The following is a 22,431-nucleotide window of genomic DNA, read 5'->3' as shown; positions in this document are numbered from 1 at the left end:
GTGTTTATTTGTCATGTGTTGAAGGACCCTCTGGCCATAAAGCAGAAGTTTACAGAATATTGATTGCTTTGTTATGCAATCAAAAATTATGTTGCATCATGGAACATGATGTGAATTGCTTAATGGGTCGATAGGGCCTGGAAAGTTACCACACAAACATCAAAGTCCATTATTTAATAGATATTCTCATTTACAAATCACTAGTGTGCACTGAACTCGAAATGTGCTGGGGCGTTTTTGTATACAATTACTGTAAAATGTCTTGTAGAATGACTAAAATAATCTAAATTCTCACACTTTTCCTATTCACAAAGATAAAATAAGCAAGCGTCAACACAAACACATTTGGCTCAGGTGCAGAGGTACTTAAGCTCTAGGAAAAGTCACTAAAAATACTACTTTTCACATATCTCTGCTTGAGTTGCGCAAACCGCAGTGCCAGTCGCCCGCTGAGGTTAACCTTTGAAACCTCATCAGTGGCGTTCACAGTCACAGGTGGTTATTACCTTCAGGAGCTCAAATACATGACATCATCAGCGATTCTAAAACAAGGAACATCTCACCTTCCTGCCAAACCACGAAGCTTTCTGCACTTCTAAAGGTAAATATTACCAATGGTTTCACACCATCCTCTGTGATGCCCCAGCTAGACTGATCCTGCTCTGACATCTCGGTGGTTACAGTTTCAGTCAAATACAGCAATGTTTATCACGGGTACATCTGAACACTGGGATTCAGAACAATTCCTTTCTTCTGTCTGTCCTCCTCTGCTGTGCCACCCACAGCATTAACAGCAGCCTCCGGTCAACATTGAGTCCATTGTTGAGACACATACTGTACACTGCTTCTGTTGGCTTCAGGGTCTGAGGTTCCTTGGGAGAAAGGCTGGCATGTTGGAGATGACAAATGGCAGAAGAGTTTTGTTTAACTCACACTGTTTGAACACATGGGTGCACTGAGGGGTCAGTTAGAAGTCCGTGTCCCAACCCGACATTTCATCCGGAGGGATTTCTTCTTCGGGAGGATAACTGTCAAAGTAACTGTGGTCAGTGGGTCCTTTCACCTGGAGGGAAAGAGAAAACAAAATAGAGTTCTGATACACTGCTGTTCAAAAGGGTCAGAAATTAAGACATTAGAATACTTTTATTCAGCAAGGATGCATTAAATTGACCAGAAGAGTTTTTCATTGTTGCAAAAAAGTATTTAAAGGCTAAAATTATTTCTTTTCTTTAAAGAATCCTGAAAAAATGTTTAATGGTTTCCACAAAACTATAAAGCATTACACCTCTATGCATTACAACTCTCTAAATGTTTCTTGAGCACAAAATTATCATATTTGCATAATTTCTGAAGGATCATGTGACACTGAAGATTGAGTAATGATACTGAAAATTCAGCTTTGCCAAATACATTTCATTTTAAAATCATTTTACTACTACATAATACTACTGTTTCTACTTTATTTTGGTCAAATAATTAAAAATAAATTAATATGACTTTTTATTTCTAATTCAAAATTATACATGAATTATACATTAGTATGCATATATGATTATATACGGTATTATGCACTACCAGTCAAAAGCTTTTTGACAGTAAGATTTTTTTTATGTTTTTGAAAGAAGTCTCTTCTGCTCACCAAGCCTGCATTTATTTTAACCAAAGTACAGCAAAAACAGTAAAAATGTGAAATATTTTTACTATTTAAATTAACTGTTTTTTATTTGAATTTATTTTAAGTTGTAATTTATTCCTGTGATTTCAAAGCTGAATTTTTAGCATCATTTTTAGCATCACATGATCCTTCAGAAATCACAGACCTTCAGAAATCATTCTAATTCATTCATCATTCTGATTTTCTACTCAAAAAACATTTATTATAAACATCCTTGCCAAATAAAAGTAAATATATATATATATATATAACTGTTTTAAATATTGATAATAATAATAAAAAATGTTTCTTTGACAGCAAATTAGCATTGTATAATGATTTCTGAAGGATCATGTGACACTGAAGACTGGAGTAATAATGCTGAAAATTTACCTTTGATCACAGGAATAAATGACATTTTAAAATATATTCAAATAGAAAACAGTTACTTTAAATCAGTAAAAATATTCCACAATGTTACTGCTTTTGCTGTATTTTGGATCAAATAAATGCAGGCTTAGTGAGCAGAAGAGACTTCTTAAAAAAACATGAAAAATCTTACTGCCAAAAAAATTTAGACTGGTAGTGTACATGTACACAATCCTATAAAATAAACTCGGTCCAGGTGATGTAGGTGTGTGTCTTACCTCTCTTTTAAGTGGTGATATCAGACTTCTGGATTTCAGACCACTCCAGCTAAAGCCTGTAAACCACCTAAACACCACAGAACAACATTGTGAATTAAATCACCATTGTGAAATGTATTTAGGTGACAATGACACACATTTCATAAACAAATTAGTGTTTATGGATGCCCAGCTTCCAAAATGCTAAATGCAAATGAAAAAACAAGCATGCTGTGGTTTCTAAAATCTGTCATTTTTTGGAAAAATCTGAAAAGAAAGACCAAAAAGTACAACATCTGCAATAATATGAGCGTTCTGACCAATATTGTTTGTTAGGGAATCGTGCTTTATATGTATGAGATGAGTATTTGAGACTTATTCTTTAGTCAAACAGCACCAGATTGTGACTGTTGTACTCTCACCTGTGCTTTTTAATATCAGTTATTCCATTCTTCAAATTCCCCAGTCGCTCTGAAGGGTTTTGTCTTCATAAAAAAAAGGAGGACAGCAAAATCACATCATGATATACAGCAGTGGGGCCTGAACAGTTTCAGAAAACAGGTAAAAGACATAAAAATGAATTAAAGAATTAGTTCACTTCCAGAATAAAAATTTGCTGATAATTTACTCACCCCTATGTCATCCCAGATAGGTTCATGTCTTTTTTTCTTCAGTCGAAAAGAAGTTTTCTGAGGAAAACATTCCAGGATTTTTCTCCACATAGTGGACTTCAATGAAAATCAGCATGTTGAAGGTCCAAATTGCAGTTTAAATGCAGCTTCAAAAGGCTCTACCCGATCCCAGTTGAGGAATAAAGGCCTTATTTAGCAAAAAGATCGGCAATTTTCTAAAACAAAAATAAAAAACGCATATTCTTTTTAACCACAAATGCTCGTCTTGCACTAGCTCTGCAATGCATGTCTGTGACTTCATGCATCACGCTGGAAAGGTCACGCGCGGTTAGTTCTTTGTCTGTGTACTTCGGTTCAGAAAGGTACAGTAGGGTGAAAAACTCATCTCATTTTCTCCAAAATCATCCGACATGTTTTACCTTTTTTTGTTTGCTTTGTAAACACTGGGTCAGTACTTCCGCCTACGTCACGCGTGACCTTTCTAACGTGACTACGTAATGCATGAAGTCAAGCTAGTGCAAGACGATCATTTGTGGTTAAGAAGTATATAAACTGTACATTTTTTTAGAAAATGACTGATCATTTCGCTAGATCAGACTCTTGCTTGGCTGGGATCGTGTAAGCCCTTTGAAGCTGCATTGAAACTGCAATTTAGATCTTCAACGCATTGATCCCCACTAAAGTCCACTGTATGGAAAAAAATCCTGGAATGTTTTCCTCAAAAACCTTCATCTCTTTGCGATTGAAGAAAGAGAGACATGAACATCCTGAATGACATGGGGGTGAGTAAATCACCAGGAAATTGTTATTCTGAAAGTGAACTAATCCTAAGAATGATCTATGATCATACCTGCACAGCTTTCGAATAAGGTCACCTGGCCTCTTGGTGATCTTTTTAGGAAAGTCCATCTTCTCGATTCCTTTCAGAATGAATGTGTATATAATCATCTGATCTGAGCCAGTGAAGGGTGGGCTTCAGGAACAAATCAGATCACATACGTTTCATTATGATAATCAGAGCAAGTCTTTCATAATCACAGGATTTATGATAAGAAAATAAGACAAACCTTCCTGTGAGAAGTTCAAAGATCAGGATTCCAAGAGACCAGAAGTCCACGCTGAGGCCGTGACCTTTATTGAGAATGATCTCAGGTGCAACATACTCTGGAGTCCCACAGAACGTCCAGGTCCTCTGGCCACACTTGAGCTTCTTAGCAAAGCCGAAATCCACCTGAAGAAAGGTGCTTGGAATTGATATGGCTGCACTGAGTTTACCGAGTGAGGGCTGCTGACTTAGCAGATGATCTTACCAGCTTGACGTATCCATCTGTGTCCAGCATGAGATTCTCAGGCTTCAGGTCTCTGTATATGATGCCGTTGTTGTGGAGGTAGTCGAAAGCTTCTGTTACGCAGCCCACACAGAACTTGGCAGTGTACTCATCAAAACTCCCCCTGTATCAAAACAGACACATTTTTAGCATATGCATTAAACCAGTACAGTGGATACTGACCAAATGAAATGGAGCTAACCTGTCTCTAAGAAGACTCCAGATCTCTCCACCCAAACACGCCTCCAACAGCATGTACACATACTTGTTGTCTTTGAAAGTGCGGTACATTCTAAGAGCAAAAACCGACAGATTATATTAGAAATTCATGCCATGCTCAATATTACATTAACTGCCACTGGTTTTCCTCTTATATTTGGTTACGATCCTTCATGGTTATCTCTCTAAATTTTTTGGATTATATAGATGAACATACTTCACAACGAAAGGCGAGTTTGTCTCCAGCAAGATCCTCCTCTCGGAGTAAATGTGCTCTTCCTGTCTGTTATCCACGATGTGCCGTTTCTTGATGCATTTGAGAGCAAACGTCATATTCTCATTCTTCACTTTCACCTACAGCAAAATTGGGATCATTATTACTCACATTATTTGCTCACTTCGTAGAAATGACTTCTGTTTGCGTGTTTTAAATCATGAAGAGGAAGTGTGATTATTGCAAACATGTTTCTGACCAGTTCAACTCTGCCAAAGCCTCCAACTCCCAGCGTGGCAATAACCTCGAGGCAGCTGAAGGGTATAGTGGATGCAAAGTTGCTCTCACTCTCTTTCAGCTCTATCATATCATGTGACACCGGTGTGGTGGGAGGAGTGCAGCTTCCTGACCTCCTGAAAGAATAAGTAAGGATTTTCAGAGCAGGAGGATTTTTTATTATTTTAGTAACTGGACAGTTATTGAGTCCAAGTAGTGTAAATATATAGAGTGGCAAGCTATTGTTGTGTTGGTTAGTAAAAATCTAAAAGAGAGAAAAAAATACAGTGGGGGCTGAAAGTTTAAGACTATGTTGAAAATCAGGAATTTTGTTGTTTCTATTTAAGCCAGAAGAAAGGAGCTTTTAGGATTTTGGGGAAGAAAAAATCAGCATTATTTCTAGGCCACTAATCAATTTAAATGAGCAAATCTGTGATGTTCTGCTCATAAAGTAATAGTGTTCTGGTTTCAAAAGTAAAATTTCATCTCAGACTTCTGGAAAAGTAAATGTGGACAAACAAATTCAAATACTTAAGTCTAATGTGGATATGTGCATGTATACACTCCCAGTCAAACGTTATTTAACAGTAAGATTTTTTTTAAAGAAGTCTCTTCTGCTCACCAAGCCTGCATTTATTTGATAAAAAATACAGCAAAACAGTAAAACTATTTTTACTATTTAAAATAACTGCTCTCTATTTGAATGTATTTTAAAATGTAATTTATTCCTGTGATTTCAAAGCTGAATTTTCAGCATCATTACTTCAGTCTTAAGTGACACATAATCTTTCAGAAATCATTCTAATATGCTGATTTGCTGCTATTATTATTATTATTAATATTATTATCGATATTTAAAACAGTTGACTACATTTTTACAGGATTCTTTGATGAATAGAAAGATCCAAAGATCAGCATTTATCTGAAATAAAAAAGCTTTTGTAACATTATACACTATACCATTCAAAAGCTCGGAGTCAGTATAATTTTTTTAGGGGACAGAAATTACAGAAATTTATACTTTTATTTAGCAAGGATGCATTAAATTGATCAAAAGTGATGATAAAAACATTTATAATGTTACAAAAGATTTCTATTTCAGATAAATGCTGTTCCTCTGAACATTTTATTCATCAAAGAAACCTAAAAAAATTATACTCGGCTGTTTATATATATATATATATATATATATATATAATTTGTTTTTTATATTATTTATTATAATAATACTAATAAATGTTTTTTGAACAGCAAATCAGAATATTAGAATGATTTCTGAAGGATCATGTGACTGGAGTACTGATGCTAAAAATTCAGCTTTAGGATCAGTTTAGGATCAAATAAATGCAGGCTTGGTCTTTAAAAAAAAACATTAAAAATTCTTACCGTTCAAAAACTTTTGACTGGTAGTGAACATATGAATTACATGATAAACTGTGCCTGTAGTATGAATTTATATACACAGTTTGTGCTATATTACAGCAAAATGGAGTGGCAAAAAGTCAAAGACTCATTAAGGTTATCGTTGCTTAAATATAAAGAAACTGAAGTAGTTTTACTTACTTAGCATTTCTTTTCTTATCGTCCCGTGCTAAATTGTCAACATAGCTCTGGAGGTATTTTTTAAGCTCATCAAAAGTTCCAACAGTCTGACTGAAGGTTCTAAAAAAAGAGTGTTGTTACTGTCACTGACTACACAAAAAAATCATAATTAAGTGAATGATGATGATCTTGAAGTGAGAACTCACTCTCGATCGATGACGAGGCATTCCACACCATCCTCATCTGCGATTATATTCGCAGATCTGACATCATCGCTGTGGCAAGAGCACATTAAGTACGTTAGACATAAACTGAGCTAAAAAGGGCACCTAAAATAACAGTTTTATGGATTTGTCTGTAATAATATTCTGTTAAGTCATATACAAATCGACAAGACAAAGTTGCTCTGTTACAGCAGTAATACTAAAAGTGAGTCCTCATACACCAAAAGGTTAATGAAAAAGGATTAAAGTGGGAAAATGAAAATTGAGCTGGGGATTGAAGAAGGACAGCACCTGATGAGGGCCTTCTCGCCGAAATAATCCCCTTTCCCCAAGGTGTTGATGATCTGAGGCTCTTCATGATCCTGTGTGCTCTGTGTGACTTTAATCTAGCCAACACAGATAGACAGAGGTTACATTTCAAATGTACAAACCATTTCAGTTTAAGAGAACAACGGTATGTCTTATGATCTGGATATTTTCTTTGGATTTATGGTCCAAATCTATTTTTAATTATACAGATTCACACAGGTAATCAATAATATTGATATTAAAGAAATGGAGTTAGTTCACTGAATACTGATTCATTCCCAATCCTGTAAAGTGATCCAGAAAACCACGGTGACCCTCTTGACCTTTCTGATAGCTAGTTTTTGGTGGCCGGCACTAATGGCCTTTATTCCCAACACGCTCTCGGACATGGTGGCGACAGGCTGACGAGAGCCATCATTTCCGGTAATTAAATTCTCTCCCCCTCAGTAAAACATCTTCCTTCCCCCCCATCTTGAGCGACAGTGGAGCAGAAATCAACAGGGGATCCAAAGCTGACTAGCTCATGCTAAACAGTTCCTGTTGCTTCCCAGTGGAGAGTCCTGTCTCTTAACCCCTTCAGGGTCGAATTACTGATTTATCTGAACGCGTTCGACCTCCCGCAGACCCAGATGAGCGTCTGCAGTGAAGTCCATGAGGATTAGTGGGGTGGAAAAATGGTGCCTCGAGAGGGTTAAATCACTTTTGTTTTTTTGCTGGTTTAGCATTTAATGCTGTGAGCACATCCTTGAGCGTATACTGGGCAGTAATAAATACTTTAGAAATGTACCTACTGTATTCAGTGGGCTTGATAAAGGGCTGTTTAATTTATTATTACTAAATGTTTCTGGGAAGCAGGAAATCAATAATGATCATACTGGAAAGGCACATCAACCTCCATCTTGAATATATTCATATCTCCCCATAGAATGAGAAATAATTCAGTTTTAAGCATAATACACTAAATACAAAGAACCGAGCTTTGACAAAATGAATTACAATGGCAATATATTGCAAATTACCTTTCCGTTGGCAATTATGTAAAAGGTGTTTCCTTCTTCTCCCTCCCGGATGATGTAGTCTCCTTTATTATAATACTCCTGATCAGGAAACACAAGACAAAACTCATTTAGCTATTGATTTTACCATCAAGCCAGTGCTGTCATATTCCCGGAGAGATCCCCCCCAGGGAGACAACAGGAAGGCCGCTGTGTCTGCTTCCACAGTGATATAAGAATACTACGAGTCAAAAGTTTTTGAACAGTAAGATTTTTAATGTTTTTAAAAAGTCTTCTCTGCTCATCAAGCCTGCATTTATTTGATCCGAAGAACAGCAAAAACAGTAAAATTATGAAATATTTTTACTATTTAAAATAACTGTTCTATTTGAATGTTTTTTTAAATGTAATTTATTCCTGTGACTTCAGTCACACGATCCTTTAGAAATCATTCTAATATTCTGATTTGCTGCTTAAAAACATTTATTATTATTATGTTAGGAGCAGTTGAGTAGATTTTTTTCAGGTTCAGAAGAACAGAATTTATTATTTTATACTGACTCCAAGCTTTTGAAATGGTATGTGTATGTTGTATAATGTTACAAAAGCTTTTTATTTCAGATAAATGCTGATCTTTGGGTCTTTCTATTCATCAAAGAATCCTGAAAAAAAGTACTCAACTGTTTTAAATGCTGATAATAATAATAACAATAATAATAATAATAATGTTTCTTGAACAGCAAATCAGCATATTAGAATGATCTATGAAGGATCATGTAACACTGACGACTGGAGTAATGATGCTGAAAATTTAGCTTTGATCACAGGAAATAATCACATTTTAAAATATATTAAAATAGAAAGCAGTTATTTTAAATAGTAAAAATATTTCATAATATTACTGTATTTGCTGTATTTTTGGATCAAATAAATGCAGGCTTGGTGAGCAGAAAAGACTTCTTTAAAAACATTAAAAATCTTACTGTTCAAAAACTTTTGACTGGTAGTGTAGATATGCCTCCTTTGCTTACTGCTTACATATTTGTCAAATTTCCTAAAATTCATTCATGTCAGTTTTCACATTAGAAGCAGTTAGAAATTGGACTGTTGACATTCACTTCACTAACCATTAAAGGGCAACTACTCTGCAAAATTCACTTTTACATGTTTGAACATAAATGTGTGTTGGCAGCATGTGTACACAACCAGCCTATAAAGATAAAAATCCACTCGCTCCTTTTTCTAATCTCCATAAATCATAAGCAGTGTCTCAGAACAAGTTATTTGCAGAATCTGTAAAATGTGACGTCACATTTTACAAGCCTCACCCACAACTGTTGGCGGACACTCGTATTAGCAGCAAGCTGCACACAATTTGCCATGTTTATCTTCACGCTAGGGCATTTAAAAATAGCATTCAAGTAAGAAATGATTTTTTATTAGAGCTACAGAAATTATTCATTCCAGAGAAGGAGTGATTTTCTGTTTTTATTTTGTTGTCTGGGTTGTATTAACAATGTAGACAGCAGTATAGGTACTGTATATTACATTGCTGTCACTTAATACACAGATCTAATATAAACATGCGATTTCTTTCCCATCTGTTTATCTTCACAGACACAACTGACTGTGTTTTTGTAACTCCTCTGTGTTTTTAAAATAAACTTGTGTATATTTGACAGTTTAAGCGCAATAAGACTTGAAAGAGAACTCACATGCCATGTGACAGCCACTTTCTGTTTTATAAAACCATTTCTCAGAAGTTTAAACTGACTCATTTGCATTTAAAGAGACATGTATGAAAACAGTGTGTATCCGCTTTCATTGAAAAATAGGCATTTTCAAAATGATATAATGAATGATCTGTGGAGTATTTTGAGCTGAAACTTCACAAAGACCTTTTAGGGACGCCATCAGATTTATATTACATCTTGCAAAATGGTGCCCTTTAAAACAGTTCTTTTAAAACAACTTCTTTATAATAAATAACAATAACAAAAATGATCATTTTACAGGGTTCCCACAATCCTTAAAATCCTTGAAAGTTTGTGAATCTGAAAAACAAAAAGGCCCTGGAAAGTTTTTGAAAATAAACATGCATAGATACAGATCCTTGAAAGTACTTGAATTTATTTTGTGCAAGGAGTTTTCTGGAAAAAGTTCCATATTACCCCTCTGGTAGGCTAATGTGTTATTTCGCCAACACTTCGTGGCTTGTGCATACTGGATTGCTTGATTTACGTTAGTTACGTGCATTTACGCGTTACGTTAACTTAAAGTTACATGAGCCAAAGCTCTTCTCAATAAAATCAATGCAAAAGTTAATATCAGATCATTTTAGAATACAGTATAGAATGTACCGAATATTCTTCAATTTTTGGCAAAACAGAAACACAACAAATAGAATATCAGATCTCTGTCATATGGCCAAAAGAAAAAACACTTTTTGCGTAGTTGTGTTTGACACATGAAAACTGTAACAGTGTATCTTACAAGGTAACACGATATAACCTTGCTCTCACTTGAAATGTGTCCCCACATTAACTCTATTAAGGGTATGGGACCTAGAAGGTCCTTGAATTTGAAGTTAACCAAGGTGTGGGAACCCTGATTTTAGTGTCTAAAAAGCGTTTTAGAACTTGGTTCAGTGCTCCAGAATAAGCTAAAGTTGATTGCCTAGAGCTTGAGAACTCTGTCGAACTGGTATTCCTCCAATTCAATCGGAGACCAAGAATGTTTTCAGTTGATTTGCAAAAAATAATGTTCTGTTTGAAAACTGAGATCAAATCTTGTTTAGAATGTTTCAAATTAGATTGAAATTAGTCAGAGACATTCCAAGACATTCTTTGAGTCTTCATTTCTCGGGTCCATGTTCTAAACTGATCTCCATCTCCAACTAGAGCTCTGCTGTTTCATTAGAGAAGCTCTCTAGGCATGCCACACTCTTCTGAAGGTCTCAAAACATTTGTCTGCTCCTAGCGTCACGTCTGCATTCCATTCCCCACTGTTTAATGATAGAGTTCCACATTATCTGCATGTTTCAGTCCAAAACATCTGGGCCACTATTGGGTTACATTGCTTCCTTGCCCCTAGAGAGGGGAATATAATCAACTCCATCGCAGTGATTGAATAACGACATTCTCCCATTCGACCCCAGGGGCCGACAATCGAGAAGAATGTCCTTGATGTTTTTTCAGCATGGAAGAACACGAGGAGGCTTATTTGACGTTGAGTTGACAAAGCCCACACTCTTTTAGAAAAACTCACTTTGGCCCCTCATGGTGAAATGGAATAAATCAGTCAGCAGCCTGTGCTGGCTGCTACAAACATCTTTAACAAATCACTCGTCCCCTAGATTGGAGTGAACACTTCGCTCAGCCTTAGTCAAATAAGTATGGTAACAATATACTGGGCCAGAGTGATGAAAGATATAATATCAACACTGTTTTGTCACGTTGGATCTAGACATTTGAAAACAAGTGTTCACTACAAATGGACGTACTAGATCTGATAGGGCTGGTTAGTTTTCATTTTTTATGTTAAAAAGTTTTACTTACCACCTCTAAGCAGTCCACAATCTTAGTTAGTTTGTCCCCAGGTAGACTGGCAAGAAGTGAAACACTACAAATACAATAAAATAAACTGTTAGGACATTGGCAAGAGACATTTTTTGTTATTTGTGCACTTAACTCAGCATTAAATTTCAATCCAGTGTCCGTTTTAAGCAAAAATCTATTGGGTAATTTTTTTTTTATTTTGATCTATGATTGTTATATGACTAAACTAATACAAGCAATTTAAGACTTCCCCTTTAGACTCAATAATGTAATGGTTATAGAGAACATTTGTGTTTATTTAACCTTATATGATTACATAAGATAATATCTCTCAATCTTCTCTTATTAGAATGTCTTCAAGAGCGCTCAATTGAATTATTGTATTTTCCTCCTTTCATGTTTGCTATTTAAACTGATAGTTATATAAGCAAGGTCACAGAGGTCACTTCAACCAGACCATGAAGGCCATCAAAACTGACCTTCATTATTAATAGCATGGCTAATGCACCAAAAAAAAAAAAATCAAGCTTTGTTTGATCTCCACAACGTTTTATGCAAAAAAACACGCTTTGATGTTTTCAGGTCCAGCTAATGCTTGGCCACACATTACGTGGTAGGACACCACAGTAAACAGCGGGAGGGATGAGCAGTTTGGATTACCTCCTCAGGAAGTTGCGGTATTGCTCGTGTCGAGCCTCGGCAGTCATCCGCATGATATTGTGAAAGACTTCTCGATCAAGGGCCCATGTCTTCACATTGCTGGCAGCTGCGATCATAACAAAACAGCAGGTAAGGGAAATACAAGAAGCTTCCTCATTCCTCGCTGAGTGGCATCCATTTAAACTTCAGTGGCTCAGTAACCAGGAAACAACAGCTGCTTCTAATAGGGCCATTAGGAAGTGATTAAATTTTATCGTGGTGACTTGGTAGAGAAAGAAAAAGTCTCTAATATATTTTGAGTTTCAAAACAAGTGCAATTAACATTCTCTCTAACCGTTATTTAGTTTTTTGTGATATTAAGACTCTTAATGGTCCCATTAAGAATTAACCACTGAAAGATTTATATTTTAACATATTTTACTGGTAAAAAGTGGGAATAAAAGACTTCTTAAAAACCGGCATTTGACATCTGGCCACACAAACAAACAAACAAAATTACTGACAAACCAATAAGATTAAGGCTACAAGCCAAAGCAATGGTTTCTCACTGGTGTTTATTTGATAGCCTATGGCTACATGAGGCCAATCCATGGTCACAGCATGAGCTAAACACACAAAGAGCTGCTATGCAGGGAAAATTTGAATTCTCTGTTAAACAATTACATAACATATTTGTCAGAAACAGCTCATACACATCCACTGAGAGAGACAGCATGTAGCACAAAGCAAATACTTCACCTTTAACCGATGCAGTCCTGGTGCAATTGTACAAGATGGCTAATTCACCAAATGTGGTCCAGACTGCTATCGATGTGAGCAGTTTGTTGTGCTGATAGACATCTAGTTTGCCATCTGTAAGAGAAAACAGCATGTAAACACAAATTCTGTCTTGCATTCTAGGTGGATTTGAGAAAGAGAAAACAACTACTATTTCATTAAATGATTTACAGTGCAGAGACAGAAAGACAAAGTGCAGTAACTAATGGCATACGCACAGATTGTGATTAAAACAGTATTAAAGGGGACATCGGATGCCCATTTTCCAAAAGTTATTATGATTCTTTAGGATCTTCAGGAAATGTCTGCAACATACTTTGGTTAAAATTTCTCAGTGGTTGTGTAAAACAACACCCTTTTTACCCTGTCAAAAACAGCTCTGTTCACAGTGAACCATTTCATCGGCGCATGTCTATTTAAATGATAGTGAACTACTGTTCACTCCACCCCCTCTTTAGATTTTTGTGTATTTGTTTGCACGTTACCATCAAAAACAAAACTAATCTACTGCGTCCTCAGTGGCTCTGATGTCAGGAGAAAATGAGTTTTATGTTCACTTTTACATCCAACTACAAAACTCCTGTATTGCTTATGAGATCTATGAGAGCTGCTTGAGTGCATAGAAAATGGCTGAGGACGGAAATATGCTAATACGGGACAGTCCGTCAGCGGTCGTGACATCATACTGCTCAGAAAATCATAATGGCTTGATAATTTAGGTTTTTGGGGGATTAAAAAAAAGGAGTGAATGGATTTTTTATCATTGTAGGGTGGGCTGTGTCTATACACTTCTAAGACACATTTATATACAAACACCATGAAAAAGTAAATTTTGCATTCGATGTCCCCTTTAAAAAGGTTTGATTTAAAAGCCAGCGTGATTATAATGGAATAATATGTAATTTGTACCTGCAAGCACAAACAGGTGGTTTCCCGGCTCTCCTTGTTTAATGACGTATTCTCCCTGCTGGTACGTCCTCTCATACATGCACTCCACCATGTCTTTGACCTGTTGCACTTCCAGTCTTCTCAGATACTGGTTTTTATTTAAAGCATCTGTGAGGAGCTTCTTTACACTGTTAGAAACACATTTGTCAGAGAAACACATAGTCAAATTAAAAAATGTACAAAAGAATAATGTTTTGTTTGAAACTGTGATAGCATCAATGTTGTTCTTCTTAGATTGGCATATTATTCAAATTATTCAAGATGGACTAATTAGACAGTTCACGCTATGAAGCATACCAGTTGTTTCATTTTCAGACTTAGAATAGAGACAAGATAATGAATCTCAGCATGGTGTTTTGCAGGCAGATTAGACCAACTTAAGCCTCCCAACATAATGAGCATCTACGCACATGGTCTCCCATAAGCTTAGCATATGAAAAACACAGACTAATTACTGACATGAAAAAATGGCACATCTATTTTAGTTCTTTGAGGACGCTTGATACAACAATTAATATTCCTGTTAAAAAATACACACATACTGTAAATACGTAAACAGTAAACACGTACACATAACATGACCTGCTAAGGCAAACCACGTTCAAGGCCCAGAAAGGTAGTAAGAACTTCAATAAAATAGTGCATGTCACATCGGTGGTTCAACCTTAGATTTATGAAGCTATGAGAATACTTTTTGTGCGCAAAGAATCACTGATGTCACATGGACTATTTTAACAATGTCCTTTCTACCTTTCTGGGCCTTGAACATGTCAGTTGCATTGCTGTCTATGCAAGGTCAGAGAGCTCTCGGATTTCATCTAAAATATCTTAATTTGTGTTTTGAAATGAGTGAAGGTCTTATGTGTTTGGAACAACATGACAGAATTTTTATTTTTGGTTGAACTATCCCTTTAAATGACCTTAGCACAAGAAATCACAGCTGTTCTCCCTGCGCCTTTAACTTAAATATACTCAATCCAACTGGCAGTCAAAAATAGAAAGGAATTACCTTTGGAAGAAAAGCAGAAAATGAATCAAATCTCTCACCTTTGCTCTTTCCAAACTCGTGCACTCTCAAAGTAGAACTTTGGTATACCGCTGGAATCGTACGTTCTGGATGAAGGTTCTGCGGAAACTCCAGCTTTTGCTCCTTTCCTCCTGTTGAGGGTATCTCTGAGCAGGCCAGTAAGACACTGACTGACCTTTTCCTTGATAGGTGATGGCAGGAGACCTAACTCCCCTTGATTCTTCAGTGCATCCTGGAGCTTGTTGAGTTGCAGACACTTGTTCCTCAGGGCGTCTGAGATCTCTGTGATGGTCTGTCTCTGCTGGGCCAGCTGCTCTTCTAGATGTTTGATCTGAAGCTCCTTGGCATTCAGGTCTTCATCCTTCTTCTTCAGTTGATTCTCTAATTCTTCCACTCTGACTCTGAGAACTTGAGAAACTGAGCTTGAATCTCCATTGTTTTTGGATTTAGCAGAGCCACTGACCTGCTTAAGAGGGTTCAGCTTCATCGACCCATTTCCCATTTTGGCACTTTTGTTCTACAGTAAAAGATTATCAAGATCAATTTGCTGTGGGATGACATCAAACAATATACAGTTGAAGTCAAAAGTTTACATACACCTTGCAGAATCTGCAAAATGTAAATTTTTTACCAAAATAAGAGTGATCATACAAAATGCACAAATAAGATATTTCACATAAAATATTTACATATAGAGGCAAGAGAAAATAACAGTTGAATTTATAAAAATGATCCTGTTCAAAAGTTTACATACACTTGATTCTTAATACTGTGTTGTTACTTGAATGAGCCACAGCTTTGATTTTGTTTAGTGATAGTTCTTCATGAGTCCCTTGTTTGTCTTCAACAGTTAAACTGCCCGCTGTTCTTCAGAAAAATCGTTTAGGTCTCACAGATTCTTTGGTTTTCCAGCATTTTTGTGTATTTGAAGCCTTTCCAACGACTGTATGATTTTGAGATAATCTTTTAACAACTGAGGGACTCATATGCAACTATTACAGAAGGTTCAAACGCTCACTGATACTTCAAAAGGAAATGTGATGCATTAAGAGCCAGGGGGTGAAAACTTTTGAACGGAATCAGGATGTGTACATTTTTCATATTTTTCATATTTTTTTTTCATTTAGTACTGCCCTTCAGAAGCTACAGAAGTTACTTGCATGTTTCCCAGAAGACAAAATAAGTTAAATTTACCCTGATCCTCAATTTCAAAAACTTTTTACACCCCAGCTCTTAATGCATTGTGTTTCGTTCTAAAGCATCAATGAGTGTTTGAACCTTCTGTAATAGTTACACAGAATTCCCTCAGTTGTCCTCAGTGTGAAAAAATCTCAGAATCACAGAGTCATTGTTTGAAAGGGTTCAAATACACAAAAATGCTGAAAAACCAAAGAATTTGTGGGACCTGAAGGATTTTTTTGAAGAACAGGGGGCAGTTACTTATTTTCTTCACTTTTGCATTACTTTTTGTCACCTGGGCTGGGCTTGCTTATTTATTTTTAATAACAAAACCCCAAAAGTTATATTTCTGGGACAGTAACTTGCGTTACTCATCTGAAAAAGTAACTCAGAGGTGCTCTCATAAATTTCAAAATATTGTGTTACTTTACAAGTTACTTGAAAAAAGTAATCTAATTACATAACTCATGTTACTTGTAATGCTTTACCCCCAAAACTGATTATGCATGGGTTATCAGAGACACCATATCTAAAACAACAGGCCTATATTAGTGCAATAAAATACAAGAATTTTTGAAAAGTGGACTACTTTGTAGTAAAACATATGAATATAGATTCAATATTATTTGCTGTCTTTGTTTCCATTAGGTCTAGTGAATTTAGTAAAATATTTGAGTTCATTTTAACTTTTTTTATTCAAATCTATACATGCATTAAGAAGGTCACAGGGACAACCAGAGCTTGAGGATTAAATATGCGTGTGATTGTACATAGTGTATTAATTTTAATAATGAAACCGAGATTGCCATTTAGTCCCTGTCCCAACACAGATTTCTTGATACATAATATAAATAATGCTGCTGGTTTTTCTGGGTGTGTGCTGATCTTCTGTTGTCAGATTTGATGCTGGCATTTGTCCCCTACAGAACGCAACTTTGATGGTAAAGGTTAGAGGATCCTCCCAAGCCTTTCATCTACCTGTCATGTATCTCATTATGAGGGGCTTAGACAGTGGCACAAGACTCAGAATGGTCGTCCATATTTTCATATCTCAGATAAAGAGAGAGAGAGCGTTTTACTGGAGATCTGTTGGCCCCAGTGATTTAGAGCTAATCAATAATTTAGAGGCACAATAATACCGGATGGCACCAGCACCCTGTGAGTGTGCAGTATGCTCTTTCCTGGACTATCTGGTGATGTCATTCTTTGTTGCCTTTCATTGATGGAAAAAAATGAAATAAGATGTTTTGTAATTCACTCCGGGTTACAAACGCACAATAGACACTGGACACTCCCACCACAGAGAAAAATGTTTGAGCACAATCACAGTATTTACAGTACAAGTGCTCTGAGCAGACCTCATACACATGCCTACATCTCCATACATAAACTTTGTTAAACACAGCATGCAACTCGAAATGACTGGTATTTTGTTTGCAACTAATCAGGATGTTGAATTCACAGGATATTTGATTAGCTTTATGCCCATTCATCCATGAGAGATTTATTTTATTTAATTTAGACAGGATGTTTACAGTAGGTAAGTATTCAAGGTAATCCACTTGCTATAAGCTAAACATAAAAATACGACATACGACTATAAAAAACGTCTAATCTATACAGTTTATAAAAGTTTTTTTTTTCTAACAATGTTTTTTTCGAACTGCGGTTTATACAGCGCTGTTTTATAAGACATACTGACGTTACACCTGTTCCTCAGTTTTATCTTTGAACTAAACGCTACTCAGAAGCATAAAGTTTTTGAATTGCTTTAAATGACATGGAAAACCTTACCGTTCTCGTGTACAGGAACTCGTCTTCGACGATTGAAAGACAGTGTTGTGTGTTTGAGGCAGCAGCCCTGGTCAGCGGCACCGTTCACACGCCCCACATACACACACACACACACACACACACACACACATACACAGACTGGCAGCATGTGTCATTTCTCCACATTAACTACACTCAGTCCCTTTAGCAGTCGTGATGTCTGGCAGAAGGATATTTATTGATCTCTCTCTCTCTTTTTCTCTCTCTCTTTCTCAATTATTCATATATTTGTTAATATTCTGAAGCACTTACAGGTTACCCATATAGTATGTTTTTTGTTATGAATGAATGAAAATGTTATTGTTTTAAATGTCACGTTTTAAATGTTTTAATTTTGTAATTTTGTATTTTAAACCTGCTAGACAAAACAATCATTAAACATCTATCACAAACTCTATCACATCATTGTATTGATACCGAAACCCTATCGACTTTACTGAGCTGAGCTATAGAACGTTATGAACATTCATGTATACACACACACACACACAGAGAGAGAGAGAGAGGGAGAGAGAGAGGAAGAGAGAGAGGAGAGAGAGAGAGAGTTCACAGTGTTATCACAGTCAGTTGAATTGATTTAATTGCATTTACGTGAATCAGAGCCAGATGACATCAGAGTGGCTGAAGCCTCTGGCAACTGAAATGACTAATATATAATTCAAACCTGTCATTAATATGAACTGTGCATCACATTCAGCAAATATTATAATAAAAGATCTCATTAAAAAATTAATTAAAAAGTCATAAATAAGTTTTTTTTGTTTGTTTGTTTTATACATTCCTATATTTTATATATGTAAACTTATATAACATTAAATGGGAACACTTTACAATAAGGTGTCATTTGTTAACATTAGTTAATGTATTAAGAAACATGAACAAACACTACTTGTATTACACTATTTATTCATTGCTAATGTTTATACAAATACAGTCGTTTATTGTTTGCTCGATCATGTTACTTCATAGTCCATTATCTAATGTTAACAAGCGCAACTTTAATAACGGATTAGTAAATGCTGAAATGAACATTAGGATTAATAAATGCTGTAGAAGGAAAAAGAACCAATGTAGTTAACTTAACTCATTACCTTATTGTAAATTGTGACCAATTAAATAATACAATTTACATAATAGATTTATTACCGGGGTGCCCAATTCTGTTCCTGGAAAACTTCCATCCAGTTCAGCTCTAACCCTGATCAAACACACCTGAACTAGCTAAATTAATCTGTTAGGTAGCACTTGATAATATTACGCCCCCCATTTTATGTCTAGGGAGGGAAGGTACGTAACAGAATAAAAGTTGGTGTTGTGTGTGTGTGATAGCACTGCGGATCAGTCAACAACCTTAATAAAGTAATTCACAACAGACAAAACCCACTCTACAACTTAAATGAAGAAAAACTTAACATTTTTATTGTAAAGAGGCAAGAGGGTTTAAAGGCTTCAAGAGGGGGCTCAGGCCAAAACAACAAACATAATACATCTAACTAGTAACAGAAACTAACTAACCTACCAAAAGAAAAGAAATAAAAATACATCAAAATACCCTAACTCCTTAACTAACATAAACAGGAGAAAACAGGTTCAGAAAGAAAAATGGCACCCCCTCTCTACTTAACCCTGTTCTAAATTAACAAAAACTTAAAGACCTCATCACAAACAGAATACAAACAAAGATGGCTTACAAACAAATACTGGGTTCTCTAGCTGTAAGGACTGATATACAACAAGGTGAATTAACACAATACCACTCAGCAAAAATATAGTTCACCAAAAGCAACAGAAGAACCCTTGGTGAGCCAAGGGGAGAGAATCCTCACAGCAGGCCTTCACACACACACAACCACCCTGGTCTGTGTTGGCACTGCTGTTTAAATCTCAACTGCTCTCTCTCATCCTCCAATCAGTGGGCACAGCCAATCATTGGTGTCAGGTGGTGGCCATTTCTTCCTCCTTGTGAGTGGAGTGGTGGAACAAAGAGAGACAGGGAGAGAGAGAAAGAGAGAGAACAGGAAAAGAACAAATACGTCCTGGGACGTAACAATAATTTCAGACAACTATGCAGGGCTGGAACTGAAGTCAGCAGGGTTGTGGCTAGAAGGGATATAGCTCTGACCGGAAATTAATAATGAAGTTTAATTTTCTACTTATAAGACTGTGGTTTATTAACGTCTATACCTACCTCAACCCTAAACCTACCCCTTACAATAATGCAAAAATAGTAATTATTGTTGCGCAGTGTGACAAAAATGATGCTATATTGATGTGCGCATGCCCAGTAGCCACAGCTGTCTCCCTGCCTCATGCTGTCTTGCAGGTAGGTAGATCTTCGGGAATAAGTTTGGGCACCCCTGATTTAATACATTAATACGTTTTTTGATAGTTGACCAGTAGATGGAGACAGAGCCTCATTTCTCTTCTTTTGTATTACTATTTGAATGTGGACCATCTTCAAAACAGTAGAATACATCATGGCTTTTAAACATTGTTTTTGAACATTGTCATTGCAGTTATTACAGCTTATGTGAATGTACTGCTTATGCTACAGAAATCTGATTACATAAACTGATTACAGGCTGGATGAATTAACATTTCCAGCTCAAGTTAGCCAAGCAATTCATTAAAACATCACGGTTCAGCTGAACTCTTTAACAGTAACACCACCCAGGTCAATCAGCATCTTTGGTGGACTGTTTGAAGAGCAGAACTTCAGACTTTACAGCGCAATGACTATTGTGAAAATGTTTGATCCACATCATCAGACGCTACCTTTCACTGATTTGTTTATATTTATTCATTAAGTAACTCTATATTCATCAAAGAATCTTCAGAAAAAAAGTGTAAATGTTTCTAAGCTTCTACAAAATTAATGTTTTCAACATTAATATTAATAATAAAAAATCTTTAATTAGCACAAAATTAGAAAATCACTGGAATTAATGATTACATTTTAAAATATATTAATATATAAATATATTATGATAATACAAAGTTGTTTTAGGCTGTAATAGTATTATTGATTTTTACATAAAATTATCATTACATTATTATTATCAATACAAAAAACAGACTTCTTAAAAAAAACAAAAAACAACACAAATTAAAAAAAAAAAAAAAAAAAAAAAAATACCAACCCCGACTTTTGAATGGTATCATTAAGAGGTAAAATAATAATAATAATAATAATAATAATAATAATAATAATAATACTTCAGTACATACTACTGTACACCTACAACTTATCCTCTCAAAATATTCACTTTGGACATCTTTTAAATATGACTTTTCAACATATTCAAAATGACTGTTTCCTCAGAGAATCATGACTCAAACACAAACACAAGACTCAAACAGCTTCGTTTCATAGGCATTTTTTAATTCCTCTTTTTTTTCTTGTTCACTCCATACCACTATTCATGAGGTTGTATAATCTGCCCGAACAATCAAAATACATACCAATATACAGAGTGGAGAAAAAGACATGATATTTACATAAAAAAGAAAGTATGTATTTGTGGAAAGTTTCCAATAAGGAAAAAAGGGTAGACCTACATACATGAACTTCATATTATGTGCTAGTACCTTCAAATATTAGTTTTTCCTCATACAAACTTTTATAAACATTATAAAATATTAGATAGAGCAATATCTGATTACTATAAAACATGTACCTAGTACAAAATAACATAGAATATATAATAAAGCCTGTAAATATCTTTCAAATATTTGAAAACAACAAAGCAGACAAAAACAGAACAACTACAGGCCAATAAATAAAATCAAAGGAAAATAGAAAATACTAATAACAGTAATAAAAATCTAATACATCCTACAAATGGACTCAAATCCCAACTACCACAGGTATGATAGGCCTTCATGTAATCAACTCCTCCCTGATAAGTACAACACTGTCCTGGAGTGCGTAAGAAGTCATTTTCCACTTCACCACCAGAGGACGACGTAACACCATTCACCACTGGCTATGGCCAAAAGTGTGTACAACAGCACTTGGGAGAATAGTCTGACACACAGTGAGCTGTCCTTCATTGTGTAAGAAACAGCATTACAGCTGTAACACTGACAAACGAACACTGTCTTTCCATCAACAGTCAACATACATCTATAATGAAGAAAGGGATGGGGGAGCTTAACGCTGAGGAATTATCACAAAAGAGTTTACACAAGAAAGGAATTGACATCTTTATTCACAGAAGCATCCAGTGCATTCGGCAACCCTCAGCGAGTTTATCACGCACACATCAATGGTCACTCACAGAGGTCAAAGCAATGCATTACATCTCATATGCATAAAAAACTGACAAACACAATATCAAAAAAATAGTGACAACATAAATCTATATTTAAATTAATGCTTTAGGTACAATAAAAATACACAGTACTGGAACCCAGTACACATAATGCTGG

The 22,431-nt window shown here is 35.7% G+C and overlaps 1 protein-coding gene across 3 annotated transcripts; it reads right to left on the bottom strand.

Moving 5' to 3' along the window:
- Positions 1–8: 8 nt before the first annotated feature.
- prkg2 (protein kinase cGMP-dependent 2) lies at positions 9–18,068 on the bottom strand. 3 transcript variants are annotated; one of them, XM_051108936.1, is made up of 19 exons: positions 17,962–18,068; positions 15,009–15,505; positions 13,923–14,089; positions 12,975–13,088; positions 12,237–12,342; positions 11,577–11,640; positions 8,044–8,121; positions 7,007–7,101; positions 6,698–6,766; positions 6,513–6,611; positions 4,933–5,086; positions 4,677–4,813; positions 4,443–4,532; positions 4,223–4,364; positions 3,980–4,143; positions 3,763–3,885; positions 2,703–2,765; positions 2,302–2,368; positions 9–1,063 (listed from the first exon to the last, which is right to left on the bottom strand). In XM_051108936.1, the coding sequence occupies exons 2-19, from the start codon at positions 15,488–15,490 to the stop codon at positions 968–970; spliced, it is 2,310 nt and encodes a 769-aa protein (XP_050964893.1). In that variant the 5' UTR covers positions 15,491–15,505; positions 17,962–18,068; the 3' UTR covers positions 9–967. The 3 variants fall into 3 exon arrangements, with proteins under 3 accessions (XP_050964893.1, XP_050964894.1, XP_050964895.1); XM_051108937.1 differs by having other exon boundaries at positions 4,933–5,083; XM_051108938.1 differs by lacking the exons at positions 9–1,063; positions 2,302–2,368 and having other exon boundaries at positions 2,700–2,820.
- Positions 18,069–22,431: the final 4,363 nt, after the last annotated feature.

This window comes from Labeo rohita, chromosome 5, assembly GCF_022985175.1.
Source record: "Labeo rohita strain BAU-BD-2019 chromosome 5, IGBB_LRoh.1.0, whole genome shotgun sequence".
Taxonomy (NCBI): domain Eukaryota; kingdom Metazoa; phylum Chordata; class Actinopteri; order Cypriniformes; family Cyprinidae; genus Labeo; species Labeo rohita.
This window is presented reverse-complemented; position numbering and strand designations above follow the sequence as displayed.